At 36.1% G+C, this 20,119-nt stretch overlaps 1 protein-coding gene across 1 annotated transcript; it reads right to left on the bottom strand.

Moving 5' to 3' along the window:
* Nucleotides 1-689: 689 nt before the first annotated feature.
* On the bottom strand, nt 690-19,718 carry ANXA1 (annexin A1). The gene is made up of 13 exons (XM_036260745.1): nt 19,558-19,718; nt 12,960-13,039; nt 12,757-12,865; nt 12,133-12,227; nt 10,317-10,430; nt 9,830-9,920; nt 8,210-8,289; nt 7,700-7,756; nt 6,048-6,141; nt 4,679-4,774; nt 3,484-3,542; nt 1,979-2,101; nt 690-1,077 (listed from the first exon to the last, which is right to left on the bottom strand). Exons 2-13 carry the CDS (start codon nt 13,023-13,025, stop codon nt 1,021-1,023), a joined length of 1,041 nt encoding a protein of 346 aa, XP_036116638.1. The 5' UTR covers nt 13,026-13,039; nt 19,558-19,718; the 3' UTR covers nt 690-1,020.
* Nucleotides 19,719-20,119: the final 401 nt, after the last annotated feature.

Consider the following 20,119-nt stretch of genomic DNA (forward strand, 5'->3'; position numbering starts at 1 on the left):
TAGAGAAAAAGACAAAGAGAAAATTCTCAGGACCTAAGGTTAAGTAAAAAGTGCAAATGTGACTTCAAAAGCACAATCAATAAAAGAAAAAAATTGAAAAATTGGACCTCATTAAAATTTAATATATTGGCTCCAAGGAAGGTTCTATTGAATCTAAAAAGACAAACTACATACTAAGAAAAAAATTTGAAAACCACGTTATTTGACAAAGCACTAGTATCTAGACTATATAAAGAATTCTCAAAACTCAACAATAAACAATGCCAAAATACAAAATAGCAACAATACCAAATGCTGGCCAAGTTGTACAGAAACTAGATCACATGTATGTTTATTGAAAAAGTGAAATGATACAGTCACTCTGGAAAACAGTTTGACATTTTCTTAGAAAACTAAACATGTAACTATCACTTTTTTAAAAGTGAGAAATTTTTTTTTCTCTTGCCATTTTATCTTTATACTGATTCACAAAATATAGCAGAATGTCCGATTGTTATAATGCTGATGCAATAAATTCATTATTGCAGAAAACACTCTCAATAATATGTATCAAGATGATAAGATGTAAGGGGTCTATTTTTTAACTGCATTTTCTTTAATTTAACATGTGATATCTATTTAATTAAATGATTATAATTTAAGATTATAGCTCCTGTCCCCTGATATCAAATTAAACCGCTACATTACATACAGAAGAAAATCAGAACAGAAGAACCAGTAACACATCAATAATCCTGTAAAATCACTTTATTTTCTATTACATAAACATCTTTCTTAGGTAATTACCAGAACAACCTGTTTATGAAGTATTAGAGTTCGTGGTAAATTTTTTTTTTAATTTATCTCTATTAAACAGAGTTGTGATATAAAAACAAGCTATATTAGCTATAGTTTTCAGAAAGCAGTTAGCTAGATAAATCCTGCTGAAGAAACTTTCCTATTTAAATCTACAATATGGCATAAAAAGACATGATTTTAAAAATCTTCTCATTAAAAAGCTTGAGATCATCAAAGGAATGTTTATTGTCCTCCACAGAGGGCCACTAGGATTTTCTCATAATCTCCTTTGGTTTCATCCTGTTGATTAAAAAATAGAGTATACTTAATGTTGCCTAAAACCATAATCAATATAAAGTATGCTTAAATTATAGAATAATTGTAGTCTTAGTAAACTTAAAGAGTTCTAGAACATACATCACAGTGCATCAATTATCTAGGATCTTTGGTAAGAATATTATTCATTTAATTAGATAATCTAATTCATATAGCAGATAACTGATATTTTTTAATTGATTATTATATAAAAGCAATACCTATCAAGATTCAGATTGTGAACTTCTCTGAGTTGTGTATTAGAGCTATTATTTTCCAAGAATAAGAGGTCACACAGAACTGAGTAAATATAACACAGGATCATTTCAGATCCTTTTGGGGAATAGCTAACACACACCGGAGAAAGCTAGAAGCTTGTGATTTTCTCGGTAGATTATAGTTATTCATTATAAGTGGCAAATTTAACTTAAATAGGCACCTATCTTCCAATAACTTAAAAACCCTTGACTTGCCTTTATTTTTATTTCTTAACATTATAATGAGATCATAGGAACATGCATTTTATACATTTTACATATGACAAAACTAAGGAAAAACTTAGAATAATAAGTTTCTAACCCTCTGATCAATATTCATTGCAAAATAAATCATTATATCTTCCTTCCAAAAAATATTGTGGTTGCTAAATTTATGTATGAGACAGTAAATGTTCTGTGAATGCTAAAAAATTTGAGTATTTTTTCAGTACAGACTCACTAGTAAATTTTACCAGTGAAAGTTAAATTTACTTATAAATTATATACCCTAATATAATAAATTAATCTGATATATAAAATATACAGATATAGTAAGTCAGCCTTTCCCTTTAAAAAAAATGCAACAGGAATTATTATTTGTGGGCAGCGTTAAGAAAATCACAACATACCATGATGGCTTGGCAGAGAGAGACACCATACAGCTTCTGGTAACATGCTTTGATATCATTCATGTCGATTTCAGAACGGGAAACCATAATCCTGATCAGTGTTTTATCACGTGTTCCGACACCCTGTCCAAAACAAGTGAGGGTTAAGTGTCTCTCATATTCAGAGCATCCTCTTAATAAAGCAGGGTATGGGTTTGAACGTACTCATACCCTTTGTTCACCCATATAGTTTCTACAGAAAACACCCTCTACATTAAAATAGACACACACGCCCACGCACACACTTTACACAAGTGGTAACAAAATGACAAGAACCCAGTTGCTACATCAGCAGTACATTCAGAGCTTTTACAGCCTTCTAATTGGCCTTCCTCCACCCAGTCTCTCCTTTCTCTAAACTATTCAATAATTACAGATAAAGTGAACTATCTGATCGTCTAATTCATCTATTTAAAATCCCTCGATGGTCTTTTTCTTTCAGGATAAAACCCAATCATTCTATCTGGCTTGCAATGCCCCGCCTAATTCTACCACCTCTTCTTCTGCTATGCACCATCACTAACTGCCCCTATTATCTTGGAAGAGTAATGGTACCTCCTCTTCCTAGACCAATCTCACTTTATCTCTCCAACTCTTCCACCCCTGTTTCCATCTGGCTAATTCCTGTTCACTACCGGGTCCTAGTTTAGCTGAGGACAAGGCTATACTGATATCCGAATCTGGGGTACAGGATACTCTTCTACTCTTCTACAGTACTAGGTATTTATCATTACCCATAGAATTAGCCCACTAAATAGGAGCAGATGTGGGCTCAGAGATTGGACTGCCTCACACATAACAGCACTATGCCTATCATTTCATAAGGACTCTTTCCTATTAATTGATGGTTAGGTCTCTCTCTCTCTCTAGTCCAAAGAATTCCTTATTTTGAAGTTGCTAATTAAAAAAAAAAAAGACAACTCCATAGTATAAGTATACAGGTGGCATCCTATATAATATGATGAAAGCAAGACAATAAAGTTAGTGGTTGAAATGTATCTCAATACATCTTAAGATTACTTCAGTAATCTTAGCACAACATTTAAAAAGCTTAGAATGACCTATTCATCCATGGCATGGAAGACAGAATAATAAAAAAACAAATGAAACCTAGAAAGGAAAAGGTTGTAAAACTCACAACCTTAGCAGAAGGTTACTAACATCACGCATTAAAAGCAAAATTATATCACCCTTCCTGTGCTGACTCATGTTTTACACAAATCATGAGTAACCCACAAATTACCAACAAGCTCATCTTACTGTTGTACTTATATATATAAAAAAAAGAATACAGCACATCTAATTTTATTCTAATAAAGAAGTGTATTACCTCTTGCATTGGATGGAACAGTGATTCTTTTTAATGGGACAATACTAAAGTATATGTGATTTTCAATCAATCTGAGGTTTTATGATCTCTCCACTAACAATAATTTTCCCCTAAGCAAATCATATAAGAATCTTACCGCCATGGCCTGATGAAGCTTCTCAGCAAAGAACATTGGTTTGCTTGTGGCACACTTCACTGCAAGAGAGGCACACTTTAGTGGACAAATTTACCAAAAAAAAAAGAAGAAAAATGCATATGAAAGAAATAGGAGATATAGGGTTTTGCAAGCAAGATTCTATTTACCCATTTTACCCAAGATTCTATTTACCCCTCCCCCCTCAGTATGGCATATTTAGTTTATAAGAAGCTATTCTCTAGATGTTGGTTTTGAATATTCTCTCCCATGATACCATCACCTATTATCTTAAAGACAAACAATAGCAGCTTCTACACATCATGCTATCCTGAGTATACCCTTCTTGGGCATAGGGACACCAGTTGGTGTTAAAGGCCATATTGGCATATAATACATCCTTTTTTCATGTTGTAATACAAAAAAACAAATGCTTTTTAAGTGGAAAATGACAGGCTGTAAAAGGCAGCTGCCAAGTAAAACACTAACAGATGTGTCAATTAGTGAGATTCTCTAGTTTGCTTTTCAAACTGTGATCCGTAGACCGAAAAACTAGGTTGTTAGAAACTGCTTGTTAGACATGTAGAATCCCAGGCCCCACACCAGACCCAGTGAAATCAGAATCTGCATTTTGACCAATTTCCAGCAGATTTATGTGCACTTTAATGTTTGAAAAGCACCACTTTAGAATACAGGTTCCCAGACCTACTGGTCATCTGAACAGCACAAGAGACTTTTAATAACTTTTTCTTTTAAAGACACTGTCAGAAGCTACCAGAGAACTACTGAATCAAAATCTCTGGACTTGCCTAAGATTATTCAATTGGCAAGTGACAGACCAGGATTTGAATCTGCATCTAATTTCATATCCTGTTCTCTGAATGACCATTCAGACTTTCCTCTGTGCTCTGTCCAATATGGTCCACTGCTTGGCATGAGTAGGGGCTCAGTAAGTACTTTCCACCTGCCTGTCTTTTTTTTTTTAAGGAGGTGGGGTGATATCTGTCATTATTAAGAAGGTCACTGTATCCATTTAGTTAAATCTGCATTGCCATCATCTAACATGTTGCCTCTATCTGAAGCATAGCTGAATTACATCTGAGTTGTTTCACTTTTGTTTTGTTATATTTTGTTTTTAAATTATGGGACAGGATGCAATTTTTATTCAGAAAATTCTTCCCCCTCCAGGACTACATACCAATAACTGTGAAGCACTTCTCAATGTCACCCTTCATCTCCAGGTCCAGAACTTTGTTCATGTCATGCTGACTGTACTTGGTATACTTCTGAAACACTGAACATTACATTTAAACTAAGAGATGTAGAAAACATCCTATTCTTTAACAGACGTTAGCAAAATCAGGACAACTAACTCAAAGTACTCCTTAGGACAACTGAACTTCAGAACATATTCTAAACCTAATTACTCAACAAAGTATATTTTGGATACTTCATGTTCTCCTAGGAATATAACTCACATGGCTATTCTGGTGTTCTTGTATTCTAAACCTAATTACTCAACAAAGTATATTTTGGATACTTCATGTTCTCCTAGGAATATAACTCACATGGCTATTCTGGTGTTCTTGTATATTTTGGGGAAATTTTTGCAAGTGTTGACATTTATTAGAAATGGCATGTGATTGACAATCATAACACTTGCTACATCAGCACTAAGTACCATAGCAAATGGATCTTCCCTTATATAAAAATCTGTGCGGTGAGTTTCCCTTAATTTTGGCATTAGAAATCAGTGTGCTATTATCAGATAATGAACTTTAGGTAATTATCATGACTTTCCATTTGCCATGTCTTCCAGTAGGCTCAAAGCTAAATCTTGTGCTCAAAGGCAAAAACTCCTTTTGGTTTCTGTTTCTGGAGCATCTAAATACACTTTTTCACCCTGGCCAGTTTGGCTCAGCAGTTAGAGCACTGGCCCGCGGACCAGAGAGTCCCAGGTTTGGTTCCCGCTGAGGGCATGGACCTCGGTTGCGGTTTGTCCCCGGCCCCGATTGGGGTCCTGTGGGTGGCAACCACTCGATGTGTCTCTCTCACATCAATGTTTCTCTCCCTCCCTATCTCCCTCCCCTTCTATCTGAAGATAAATGCAAAAATGTCCTGTGGTGAGGATTAAATAAATACATACATAAATAAATAAATAAATAAATAAATAAATAAATAAATAAATAAATAAATAAATAAATTCACTTTCCCCCCACTTTGTCCTGAGTGTTTTGCTTTTCTTTATTGTGATTTCATTTCTTCTGTTGTATGGATCTATTTTGTCACACTTGTTCCAAATATTTTAGGAGAAAAATAGTGAAAATAAGGAAATAATGTTCTACATGCCACAGTCACAAAAGGCGTTTCAAATACGACAAAATTATCACTATACAAAGTTGAACAAATACACAATGGTCATTAAGGGTCAGTAGCACTATACAGGATTCATGTGGTATAGGAGGATGCTGCTGGTTAAGACTTTCCTCTTTCCTTTCTCTTATTTATCCTAAAAAAAAAAAATACATCTTCTATAAATAAGTTTCAGGAAACATTTTTTTTCCTACCTCTTCGAAGATGGGGATAGCTTCGGGTGGTAAGAATGGTAGTGAACACGTTCACATCTGTCCCTTTTCTCTTTTCTCCTGCTTCATATAGTGCCTGTCAAGAAACACAAAAGTGACCCCTTGACCATCTGCTGACTCGCTATCTGCACAAGAATGTTAGAACTCCTCAAGGTTCTCTAGGTAGCTGCTCTGTACCCAAAAGGATCAGAGTGGACAGTGCTGAGACTGAGCGCATCTGCCACGGTATCTCCCAAGATGCCTTGCAAACGTTAGAGACTGAATATACGTCTGAAGGAGAAATATTTGATGAATAAAATTGCTTTAAGATTATGTTCTACATTAAGACAACTCCAAGGACCTCTCTAAAAACATGGTTTTTTTTTACTTTTAATTGTTCAAACTAATTATTAGCTAATAAATCAACAATTCAACCATAACCTACATCTTGAATTTTGATGTAAGAATTTCTAGATTCAAATTTTGACTCTGCAACTTAATAACTCTGTAATCTTAGATAAATAATTTAGCTTTATTAAAGTACAGATTTTCCTCTTTTTTAAATGAAATTGAGAATCCCCTCCTTACTGACACAAACTGCTCTGTTAACTTTGAAATCTTACTTTCCATTACCTTCTTGGGTCACACTTATCCATGTAGCTGCCATAAATATACATCTAAAAGCCCTGATAGTCTTAAAATGGAAAGCGAATTCAAAAATGTCATAAGCAAATAAGAATTTTTTTATTATTACGGGGAATTATTCAAATACTAACTTTTGCTCTTTCGTACGCTTGCACAATTTTTATCAAAATGGTCAAACTTCCAAAGGACGTAAGAAGTTATTTTGGACTTTTCAGGCAAACTGATCTGATCCGTATGCATTTATTCAGCAAGAAGCTAATGAGTGCCTATTATGTGCAAGATAATGTACTGTTACAGTGAAGGCAGTGGGGGTGGAGAAATACATTTCTATTCTTACTGACTCCCTGTGATGAATTTATAGAGATAATGCTATCCCAAGAGGAAGGCATATGCAAATAATAATCTTTTTTTTTTTTAACAGAAATTCTAGGTGCTAAAATGGCACATTTCCTAATGTTGCCAATTGATTGGTATATTAATGACCAACAACCTCACTGAAACTATATATAACAATATATTTCAAAGTATATAAATGTTATTACAATTGTTTTATAATTATAATATCATTACCAAAGTATTTTCACAATATAAGCTTATATCTATAAACCATTCTAAAGTTCATTGTTAAAAGAATGTTAGATGTGCTTACTCTTTCCACTCCACTTTATAAAAAATTACTTCCCTTTCTCATAGTTGGTAACGTTTTTAAAAATCAGAGTTTTCTCAACATAACAATTCTTGGGAATAATAAATCAAATTCTCATGGTACTCTTTCAATCCTCCCTGACTTTATGAATAATGAGATCTATTGAAAATCATCAAGACCACACTTTTTATTTCTTGGGCTGCTCAAGTAAAGAATAGTACGTATCATTTAGGGAAAGAACATCATGTAGCTTGGCCTCCTGAAACATCTTAGACTTGCTCTCATGTGAAAGTCAGCCAATGAGAACCTCATCTAAGGTAGGAACGGTGTGAGGGAGGAAGGTGACTCTAGGAGAATTGCTTACCCTGGCATCCGAATCAGCCATTTCCTCATTTATCCCAAGATTCTCAGCCCGATCACCCTGAAAAAAAAAAAAAATCCCATTCTCTTGGTAATTTGTTTTCTAGCATGTAATCACATGATTCACTTATTTCCCTTAAAATTGAATAAATAATATTCTTTAAGAAAAAGAGAATCAATTGCTTATTTCTAGAGCAAGATGAAATCTAAAATTTTACTCTTCATAAAAGAAGTGCCCTGGCAGGTTTGGCTCAGCGATTAGAATGTTGGCCCTCGGACCAAAGAGTCACAGGTTCAATTCAGTCAAGGGCTCGTAACTTGGTTTCCGTTTGATCCTCAGCCCTGGTCGGGGTCCTGTGGGAGGCAGCCAACAGATGTGTCTGTCTCACATCGATGGTTCTCTCTCTCTCTCCCTCCCTCCCTCTCTCCATCGCTATCTGAAAATCAATGAAAAAATATCCTTAGGTGAGGATTAAAAAAAAAAGAAGCATTTACTGAACCACTTGAGTTATACCTTAAGCATAGAAAGCAAAGCCTTCCGATAATCTCCAGAGGTGTCTGAGACGATGTCTTTAGCCAGATCCCTCTTCAATTCTGAAAAATAAGAAAAGTATATTTTGCTGTAATGATAATTATTATTTCAGAAATCTCTATATTAGCTTAATATTTGCAATACCAAATGTTCAATAACTTATGGAATGCATTTCAAAATATTATCTTTTTTAAATAAAAATGGAGATAATGAAGCAAGTAAAACTCTGGACCATCAAACGTATAACCTCCAGGGCAATGAAAGCAATTTAATTATGAATGAAAACCTATAGTCACAGAGCTTTTGCTAATATAAATAATATGAATTACATAGGTATTAAATAATTAATTCTAAAATAAACATGCCAGAATTTAAGCAACGTGATCAATAGAACGGTTATTTAAAAGAGTAAACCAGAGGTACTTGTTTGAACATAGGTTATTTATTTACTTTAATAATTATAAATATGTAATATGGTTTAATTGTATGTGTGTGTGTTTGTGTGTGTGGGTATATACACATACATACACACATACATAGATGGACAGTCTTAAAATTTTTACTTAAGTAAACATCCTTACTTAACTATGCAAAATAATGCTATATTAGGAAAAAATTAACTGAATAAATAATTAACTAGAAGATGGGGCAATAAGCTATCATTGAGCTATATCTTGGGTATAATGGGGAAATATGAATATTTTCCTTTGCAAACTATGTTTTATTAAACAAAAAACTAAAACAATGCTCCTCCTAATTATCATCATTCATAAACAGATGTAGGATAAATATTAGTAATGAGACAAATGTAGAAAATGAGGTTGAAAGCTTCCTTATTCTGCTTCTTTCATTAAACTGCTCCAAAAACAATATGCAAGGGCTGTTGTATACTCCTTGCTTGGGATGAAAACAGGCAGAAAGGTCCCCCATGTGCCACATATTGACTTGGGAAACTAGAAAAAGAAAATAGTAAAAGACCCAGCACTGCTCAGGACCCAGCTGCAGCTCCCCTCTTTAGAGTGTTGAGCGTATCATTTAAATAAGATGTTTCACTGAATAGATATAATGGGCTATGGCTGGTCTTTCATCTCTATGGATCCAACTAGAGATAAAGAGTAGGCGAATCATTTACATAAAGCATAACAGTAAAGTTCATAATGCTTAAAAGTTTCCATTGCAGGATTATAAGCACCTAGCTCTTTACCTTTCCAAGGACAAAGGGAGAATATTTTCTTTGAAGATTTTATTTCTTTGTTATGTTTTGAAAATAAAAGACAACAGACTATTTTAATGAAATAAATCTCAGAATAATAGGAAATGTTTTTAGAGAATTCTTTGAATTCGATGCTTTGAATTACAACACTGTGTGGCCATTTGTCTTAAAGGGACATTTTTGATTAAAGTGCAAACAGTGTCTCCCTTCAGCACCTTAGCACTTGAATGGTACCCGGTAACTGTGTGTGATTACAGTAGACATGTGAAACAAGACATGTTACTATGTAGACTTTCCAAAGTCCCCATAATTAACATCCATATTCAATTTTAAGAAAAGTATGTCTTTTTCCCACTAAGGCACTTGGACTATTGGACATTAAAACTTACCTTCTCTATAGACTCGGTCAATTTCTCTGATTTCTCTGTTAGTTCTTGATGCCAAAATTTCATTCAGAGTGTCTTCATCAGTACCAAGGCCCTGAATTGAAAGATAAGAAAAGAAGAAATGTAGGAAAATCTTCATTTGAGAGCTAGTTTTTGTGTCCCAAAACTTGTTTGAATCCAGCCTTTAGTAAGTTTCCCACAATATTTACTAATTACAATGAGCTCTAACTATAATTGCTCTAGAAACAAAATGGGTTTTAAGCCAACATTCTGGACAAAGACATAAAAAGTGAGCTATATGACTGATATAGTGACATGTTGAGGAAGGTGAAAATAACACAGCTATTAATTAATTAATCAATTCATGCATTTTATTCCCACTAATTGATAGGCCCTGTACAGATGTTGAGGATACAATAGGAGGCATAAGTGGACTTGACCTACACATTTTTTTTCAGAAAAGGAGTTTTGCTTAAATCAGGTGATTTACCTTCATGGCTCCTCGGAGTACATCAGCATCGAACTGGGCTGGAGTTTTTAATAGAGCCAAAACAACTTCTTCAAGGTGACCTGTAAGGGCTTTCTTCAGAGCTTCATCCAAGGGCTATAACAGAGATTAGAAGCAGGGCTTATAATAAGTAACATGCTAGGTTACACAGCAATGTAGGGTTACCTGACCTTTAGGTAACCAGATATTTAGAATGTTATTTTAATCCTTTGGAGTCATTAGGATAAAATTTTGCTAAATTTAATAACTTGTTCAAACAGGGTTCTCAATCTTTTATACAGGGAAGAAACCAAGAAGCTCAAAACATAGGGTTGTGGATTAACAGAAACAGTAACGATACTTAAAAATACATAATGTCTTAATAATTTTTCCAAATGTGGAGGTTTTTTCACTACTCAAATAAACACTATAATCAGACACTGACATATAGTTTTCAAAATGCATTCCTTAAAAAACACTACCCGTATTTGGTATAAAAAATATAAAGCTTACTTTTAAAGTAGTGTGGACAAAAAGGGGCCACATTTTAAACCTGACAGCTCAGAAAAGGCCTGAATGGAAAGCCCTATAAACTCAAGAGGCGGAAAATATCCACATAGGATAGTATGAACATAAAAATTCCTAACTAGCCCTGGCCGGTTTGGCTCAGCGGTTAGAGCGTCCGCCTGCGGTCCGGAGAGACCCGGGTTCGGTTCCCGCTAAGGGCACGTACCTCGGTTGCAGTTTGTCCCCGCCCCTGGTTGGTCGTGCGGGTGGCAGCCACTCGATGTGTCCCTTTCACATCGATGTTTCCCTCTCTCTCTCTTCCTCTCTCTCCCTCCCACTCTGTCTGAACAAAAATTGGAAAAATGTCCTCGGATGAGGATACAAAAAAAAAATTCCTAACTAAAGTGGGTCATGGCGGGTAGTCAGGTCTTGGCAGGTAGTCAGGTACTGTAGCTTCCTTGACAAAGGTCAATCTTGACCTGAAGGGAGCCTGTATAGTGTCCTTTTGCATCTAAAATGTCAGGTTAATCTCCTTTTCCAGATTCCTCGGGGCACCCCACACCCCGCCATCACCACCAGGGCACTAGATCACAGAACCCTTCATTATCTTCTTCCTCACATACCATGTCTATGTGCTGTAAATGTTCATTATTGACTCTCCTGTACCCAACAATGTAAAAGAAGTATGTGTCTCCTTATTTTACTTTTCATCCAATCCCAGAGATTTCTGTTTTGCTTTCTCCCACCCCCTTAATCTAAAAATAATGAATTTCATGTAACCTTCCTTCTGCCTCCTCCTTTGATTCTCATGTATAAAATAAACTGCAAAACTGTAGAGATGTTGCTTCCCGGAAATTGTCGTTAGTTTTGCTCAAATAAACTAAAAAAAAAAAAAAAAAAATTCTGTACAGGTTTGGATGTCTCTTACATCAACAGCAGAATTATATGTTTAAACTTTACATTTAGGCATGCACTCAGTTTAAATTTTAGCAGAAGACACATTTCAATCAAAACATAGTCCTTATTGCCAATAGTAATCTTGATGTTTGTTATGTTGAAATGAAAGGTTTGTCTCCAATACAAAACATCACATCTGCAAAGAACCTACACCAACAGGACAAACGTATGAAACCAGTCAATTTGCCAGAATTGATCTGATTGCAATCAAGTGGATAAATACTGCAATCCTTGTTGTAGTTGTAATGGGAAAACAGTGCTAGAGACTGAATGAACTAGGTAACTGTGCTTCAAAATCCAGATTTAACACAAATGCAACTGAAATTAAATGTCTAAATTTACCACTCCAACCCACCTTTCCTTTTTCCTGGAGATATGCTGCTTTGATCTGTTGACGCTGTGCATTGGTTCTCTTAGTTAGAATGTCAATGATGGTTGCTTCATCTACACCTGAAAATAAAATATTTTTAAAAATCAAATTTGTTTTAAAATCAAATTTGTTCCTCATCAATAATCGACATTAAATGATTCATTGTCAAGATGCTCCAAATGAAGTTCTTAATAAGCTAAGAAATATGAACTATATAGATGCAATACTACATATCAAAGGGAAGTGCTTTGGATGATATATATGGATGAAAAAGGAAGAGGAAATTGTCCCTGGCCCTCAGAGTTACAGTATTGATCTTAGTTCAAACCCTAAATGTGAGCAGAGGTGTTGGTTTTAGTGTTGAGTTTATGCTAGAAATGAGCTGGTAAGGGCATCTGTTGTGGCAGAAGAGATTCTACAGATTTAACCAAAAATGTTTAAGTGATAACAAAAGATAACAAAGGAACTATAGCTTTGTTTGATAAAGAAATCTTTTTGTCTTCAAAATGAAACAGACTTTTTCCATTGCAAATATCGGTTTTTCAATAGTCATTGAAGCAGGTACTCTGACATCTGCTGGAGGGGACTGTTTTGGGAAGACTTAGTCACCTTTAACTGTTATTGCTTTATGCAAGGCAGCAACATCCGAGGATGGATTGAAGGTGGGATAGGGGCTCACTGCTGACCCAGGTCCACCTTTGTATCCTTTCACGGTTTGCTGTCGATGAGAGAGAAAAAAATTAATGTCCATTCACTCCTACTGGTCTCTCTTTCAATGTTTAACTAAATTATTTGATTGTCACTTGACTTACAACGTATTCCTGCTCTTCGTTGTCGATAAACCAGGCTTGCTTGAGGAATTCTGATACCATTGCCATTTTTAAAGAAGTTTCTGGAAAGAAAACATAGATGCTTTTACAAACCACAAATTCCCCACACAGTATATGCCACTCTGTTCCCTTGCATGCACCAGACATAGAGTAGCCTTGAGTTAACTTTCCAGGATATTACTCTTAGAAGCATAGTAAAATGCTAGACGTAAGTTTTTTCAAAGGAGAGTCTTTCCCCTGAACAGAAACCCATAGCCTCCACTCTTTCTTGGCTTTCTCAGTCCTAACTGTTAGGAGTCAGATGACTACTACAAATAAACACATAGGCTCAAGAGAGGAGCTGGTGATTCATTTTATTGCTCTGAATTTACAGACCAATACTATCTGCCAAGCACTAGGGGTGCAAGAAACATCAAAACTTCCTCCCTTGCCTCAGTGAACTTCAAGTTCCTGTGTGCTCTCAGTGGGAGCACACAGAAGCTAAGGAAACCTTTTAGAGGAGGCGCTGGCTGATCTGAGCCTCTCTTGAAACGAGTGGAGATTAACCTGGCAGAAAAGTGAAGGAGAACAAAGCAGAGAGACACTTGTCATATTTGGAGAACTGAAAGAAGTTTACTGGAAAAAGAAAGGTTGACAGAAGCTCCAACAAAGAATTTTAAATGTACCCCTATAGCTTTGGGAAAGCATTAATGGATTTTTAAAAAAGAAAGCAATATGATTCCATTTATATGTCAAAAAGATGACTATCCTCTGTCATAGGGAATGGCTAAGAGAAGAGCTCATTTAATAGGCCATTAGAGAACCTAAGCAGGGTCCTTAAGAATCTGAACAGAAGGGGCATAATATTTACATTCATAAGGTAAAATAATCTGTAACAATCTACAGAAGTTGATTTAAATTTAAAACTAGCCATAAAAAAAATATTTAGGTGCTATTTCTCCCCCAAATAATTCAGTATATTTTTCCCATTCTTTGGTATAAAATTCTTTCAGTACTTGGAGTGCTCCTCTTGTTTGAGCTGTTCAGATTCTAGGTGTGCATGTTTTTCTACCCAACACAAAGAACTCGGAAATGGATTACTCTGTACCAGGTGCTTTGCTCTAACAGGAAGTGTTGGGGTGAAATTGCAACATGGCTGTAAACTATCTGAAAGGAAATTTCTTGAATTGCTAGCACGGTTCAGCAATGTTGTTATGTAATCAACCATATATATTTTGGAATCCCAAAGTGTGTTAACGACTAATATAGCCTCTGTGTTATCACTAAAAGAAGCCACCAATGATCCTTTCTGTCTTGGGATGTGTTTTTAGGAGCCTATGATCTAGGTGTGTGCGGGTATCTCTCCGTACCCTTATGTGTGTCCCTCTGGAAATGACTCATGAATACAAGTGAGGGAGACTAGAAGGAGCTGAGGCCATCGTAAATTCTTGATGTGAAGCTAAATGACTCATGAGGAGTGAAACTGGTAACAGCCTGTTCAAACAAAGTATTTCAATCTACACCTGCTGAAAAATAACTGCAGATCCAGGTAATGAGATTAAATGCATGAGGGAAATAATATCCCAAGGAAAAACTATCTCCACTTAATTATTATGGAGATTGATCAAATTCCTAGTCTGTCATCTGGGAGAAGAACCAATATATTGTGCACTTATTTCATCTCTTCCCACTTCCCCACCCAGCAATTGGTAAATTTGAAGTTGTTTCCTAAGGTAAAGTCATGTTGTACAATTTTGCACAACGTTTGAATTCCTACTGAAGAAATAATCTGGTGCAGTTGCTGTTGGCATGTGGAGAATTTCGTTTTCCTATTGCTTAACTGGCACATCCAAAACATCGAGCAACTTCTGGCAAGGTTTCAGGTATTTAAAATTTCATTTTTACCATCTCATCCATGCTTTTCATCAAGTAGAATCCTCCAATAAAGGTAGTTATCGAAACACATGTTCCAATATTTCCACTCTTTTCAATTAGGAAAAAAACTGAGATATTAAAGATTAAAGATGTTGTCAATTACCATTTAAAAAATGAGACTCACAACTTCAAAATGAAATTGATGAAGACTTTCCTGTATTTCACTCATTGTTTTCACTTCTAAAAAAATGCTTATATAATGCATCACTTTCTTAAAATATAAACTTGAGAAAGAGTATAAGAAAATGTTATTGCTCTATTAATTACATAACACAAAATAAAAAATAAAAAATAATTTATTTGACATAACAGTGTCCACAGAGGAGACAGCTTTGTAACACAGCCAAGTTCCTGGATTTCAGTCTCAAGTAATCTGATGGCCTGGAAAAGAAAAGCAGCCTCAATGTGACCCATCTCAGAGAAGCAGTTAGAGGAAAATGGAATCTCCACTAAGCCAAGTTAGATGCACCAGCTCTTAGCAAAGCCTAAAGAAACAAGGGTTTTGGCAAGATGTCAGAAGTGGCTCTGAAGAATTTTAAGAATTGTCATGTCCTGCTATTTAAGGGCACAAAGTCAACTAACTGTGTGTTTAACACACTCTTAGCAGTTCGCACACCTTACAAATTCCACAGCAAAAATATTTTGGCCAAAAATGTGACCAAACCTTTCTGTCTGTTCAATATCTACCCTCGACATGAAAACCAGCATCTTGAACTTAATAAAACCCATTCAGTCATTTGAAGGTAACACTTGCTTAACTGTAAATAAATAATGCATGCAAGTGTTTTATAGACTACCGCATGTTCTACAGATGTCAGATATCATTACTATTCAAATAATGATCTGGTCCAGAAAATAAACTTGTACCGTCAAGATAAATAAATAATTTGAATAACCCTATGAGTTCACAAAAGATTTTCTTTTTTCTGTTTTTCGAGTTGCATTGTTTAGTACTCGGACTAGGTATTTAAGAGTTGTTGTGTTTTTTTGTTTTTGTTTTAATCCTCATCCGAGGACATTTTTCCATTTTTTACTCAGAGCGGGAAGGAGAGAGAGGAAGAGAGAGAAACATCAATGTGAAAGGGACACATGGAGTGGCTGCCACCCACACGACCCAACCAGGGCCGGGGACAAACTGCAGCCAAGGTACATGCCCTTAGCGGGAACCGAACCCGGGTCTCTGTGGACCGCAGGCCGACACTCTAAGCGCTGAGCCAAACCGGCCAGGGCAAGAGTTGTTGTTTTTTTAGTAATTTATTACCTTGGCTCAATATATTTAATCTGGCTACTAATGAGCTCTGAAACCAAGTTTATCTCAGTCCTTAACATCTCACTGGAAGAGGAAGTTGGCCGTTTATGCACAAGCTGACCGAGATGGAAATTAACAGTATCCCAGAGCTCATCTGGTTATGATCTGTTTGTGATCATGCACTGCCTACCGATCTCATTTATCTGTGGATAAATGTGCAGCTTTCTAGAGATTAACATTTTTTTTGTACATCCATGTGTCATAAGTGAACTCTCCTCATCTCATTCAGCAAGGAATTCAGGACGGTAAGTATGCACAAAAAGTATGCCCAAGTTGTTAGAGGAATCCATGCTTACTAAATGTAAGAAAAAGGTGTTCCAGAAATGGTACATTAACAACTGCTCCAACCAAACACTTTGAGAATACTAGGCTTGTTGCATTAAAGTTAATTTCCTTATTTTTTAATGTATACAGGCAGAAGTGTTTAGAGGCATGCACGGACATCGTACCTGCGGTGTTCTCTCAAATGTTACAGAAAAAGTAACTGGGGGGCGGGGGAAGAAGGAGGAAGGGGAAGAATAAATAACAAAACAATGTGGTGAAATGTTCACAGTTATGTAATTCTGTTCAATATTCTTGCAACTTTTCTGAAGGTTTGCAATTATTATAAAAGAAAGGCTTGTTTTTTGAAATCTCCATTTCCATCATTAACCTCATGAAAGACTACTTCCAGAACTAGTTACAGAGGAAGCCGCGTTTTGTGGTCTGTCAGGCCTTCCTCCTAGTGACAAGCTAGATGACCAGAGTTCTCCATTGATAGCAGCAGCAATTAATCTTTGCATATGACAAAGTCATTGCTGTGGCTTTCTACCTGGGAAAACAGAGTGTCATATTCTGGCAGTTTTCTAGATAATGGTGACACGGCATACATAAATTCATACCTTTGGATTTCAAAATATCGCATATTCTTTTGAGCTAGCAAGCAAAAGAACAGTGACAAGATCCATGTTATTTCTAATAGTTCACATTTGGGAATCAAATGCATTAACAGTTAACCTCAGGAGACTGTGGCAGACTTCACCTCCGCCCCAGGGAGTTTATATTTCAAGGCTTTGGCTTCTGCACAGTTTTCTCCTCTAATATACTTTTCACAAGACCTCTTCACACCTACGCGTGTGAGAGAAGACAGTTACACTGTACAATACCATGGCTGGTGAAGAACCACTTTATGAAAAGGAGTCTCATAAATGTTTTGCTTCCAGGCCTTTGGGTAGGGTGGTCCCCTTTGCCTGGGATGCTGTTTTCTCCCCCACGCCCACTGTCCTTAGTCTAACTACTGCTTCTAAATCAGCATACACCTCTTTACCTGCGTCCAAGTCTTTATTAATTCTACACTGGATTGGGTGACCTTCTGTGCTCTCCCCAAATATCCTGCCTTTACCCCTCCACGAGCCCCTAGCGTTCTGTGTCATCACTTTCTACTTACATAGCAGTGTGTACAGCAGCAGTCCATGAAGGCTATGCTAATCTACTATTCATGCTGTCCCTCCAATCCCTGGCAAAATGCCCAGTATTTAGTATGTTAATAAGCATGACTGAATGAATAAATAGCGTCTGTTTGCTAATTATTTGGGAAACTATCTATGATAATTTAACAAATGTTTTTACCCATAACTATAGAATATAAAAATAAGAATTGAGCAGTTTTAAGCCCTAATTTTTTTTTTTCTCTTTAACGGATTGTATGGCCTCAAGAAAACATTTACGTTTTCTAGGGGTCTTCATTGGCAAAAATAGGAGTGTTCGAATAAATAGCATCTAAAATGCATAACAGCTCTGAAGTGTCCAACTTAAACTTCACCTCAAGAGACTGGGAGTGGAGAAAATGAGCATAATGAAGATATTATACTAATCGTGTCTGTTCTGATCTTTCTGATAAAAATATCTACCCTGTTCTAAAGAAAGAGGAACTCATTTACTTCAAAAACGGCATTTGATGTATCGCTGGAAAATAATAGGTCTATTAGTTCAGCTGTGATTTTTTTTAATAAGTCCTAAGTGAGTGGGTCTAGAGAGGATTAAGAACCAGCTCAGCAAGCTAACATCACTCACAGAAATTAACCTTCGCAGATCTTTTGATTGAAAAAGTATTTAATAAGCATGAAACTCGAGCTGGTTCCTTAATAATGTTATAATTGACTATTTGGACAACATCAGTCAAATGTTGGAAAGCTGCCAGATGTGGTTACCACCCAGGGCTAGGGTGGTAACAAATTTCTAGAGAAGAGGCCATTTCAGAATTATGAAACCAGCATTTCACCACAGTGAATCATTTTGCAACCGCCTTCTCTCCAGCCACCAGAGTACATCCATGCAGGCAGAGGGGAACAGTACTTTTTCGAAGTCCGTACACCATTTCAGACATAAGCAAAGCAAGAAAAAACACACCGTTCTTAATTAGCTAGCATAAAAATGTAGGATATCGGGTATTTAATGTAACATTCAAAGTGGGCTAAGAGAAAAATTCTTGAAGGAACATTAATAATGACTGACAGCCAGATATATGCTTATGAGTCAACATCTTTTACTTTTGCAAATATCTCGCACAGCAGTAAAAACTCTACTTTAGATTTGTGTTGTGCTTTTTTTTGTAAAGAGTTTTATGGCCATTGGCTCCTTCAACAATCAAGATGCTGCTGCACAGAGTAACTTTTACAGGACTCATCTGGTAACCCCAAACCGTGACATCTGACACCCTCAGAAAATGTTTCCCTCCCGCAGGTTTTCAGATCAGCACTTGAAAAGCCTGCCGGTGACACAGACACTTCAGGAATAAGAGGGTGCCCACACCCTCTTTGAATGACATGATTAATAAGCAGATCCTCTTATTTATTTACATGGCATGAGTAAAAATAACATTAATTTCCAAATGTTAATTAAAAAGGGCATGGTATCACTGAGGTCAGAATCCATTTAGTTTTCCTTACTAAAGAAGAAAATAAATGATGTCAACCATGCTACGTGGAAACAGCTCCCTGAAACCCACCCTGGGCTGGCTCCCTTCCCGTAGGAAGCCCCCTGCATCATGGTTTCCGCAGGGGGCACATAGCTCCTGGGGACCCAGAACTTGTAGGAAGAGAACATTCTTTCCTTCTTTTCCATGGTAACTCACCAACAGTAGTACAACAAGCCAGGATTAAGCAAACTTAATATTTTTTCAGTTATATTTCTTAACGAAGTAAAACACAACACTACAATGTGTGATTCCCAAAATCCAAATACAGTGTAATTTTACAGATTTATCAAAACATATTAAACACCATTAGCCATAAATCCTACAGAAGCAGTAACATGTAACATCATGACAGGAAGTTTTCAAAACAACCAAAACTAACTAAAAAGAAAACCAAGACTTACCTTTGTTTACACCTTCCTGCAAAGAACTGAGAGATTCTCCTCTGAAAGCTTCACACTAGAACTGAATGAAGCCTTGGGCTTCTGATTTTATAGAATTTGAAAGGAGACCACACCCAGCAACCAGAAGTTAGTAATTGGCTGCCTTTTGTTTGAAATGCATGGCTCAGCCTTGTCCAAAACAAAGTGAAACAAGTCTTGCAAAACTATTCACTAAACCAACTCATAGCTGACAGCCCCAAGGAAAAGAAACGGAAACACAAACTTTTTTTCCTCTCTTTAGTTTGCAGTTTTCTTTTATTTTCAGAGGGAGTAGAATGCAATGGATTTTCAAGTATGCTGTACTATCTGCTCCAACACTGATACCAAAGAGTGCCACTTTTTTTTTTTTCAATTAAACATGTTTGAAATAAAAAATGTTTAATCTTCAAAACAAAATATAACAAAAAAAATTTACTACCTTTCAGTTTGAATCTCAGTTTCATCATTTATTACTATGTGACCTTGGGGACATATTTAATTCTTCTGAAACAATTTCTACTTTTGTAAAGTGGGGATAATATTA

The sequence above is a fragment of the Molossus molossus genome, unplaced genomic scaffold (genome assembly GCF_014108415.1).
Source record: "Molossus molossus isolate mMolMol1 unplaced genomic scaffold, mMolMol1.p scaffold_m16_p_14, whole genome shotgun sequence".
Lineage (NCBI taxonomy): Eukaryota > Metazoa > Chordata > Mammalia > Chiroptera > Molossidae > Molossus > Molossus molossus.

Coding starts and splice junctions, on each gene's coding strand:
- ANXA1 (XM_036260745.1), bottom strand. CDS start 13,025: ATGGCAATGGTATCAGAATTCCTCAAGCAAGCCTGGTTTATCGACAAC. Junction 7,757..8,209: donor CTTTGCTTTCTATGCTTAAG/GTATAACTCAAG, acceptor TTTTTTTTTCAG/GGTGATCGGGCTGAGAATCT. Junction 6,142..7,699: donor TGGCTGATTCGGATGCCAGG/GTAAGCAATTCT, acceptor GTTTCTTGACAG/GCACTATATGAAGCAGGAGA.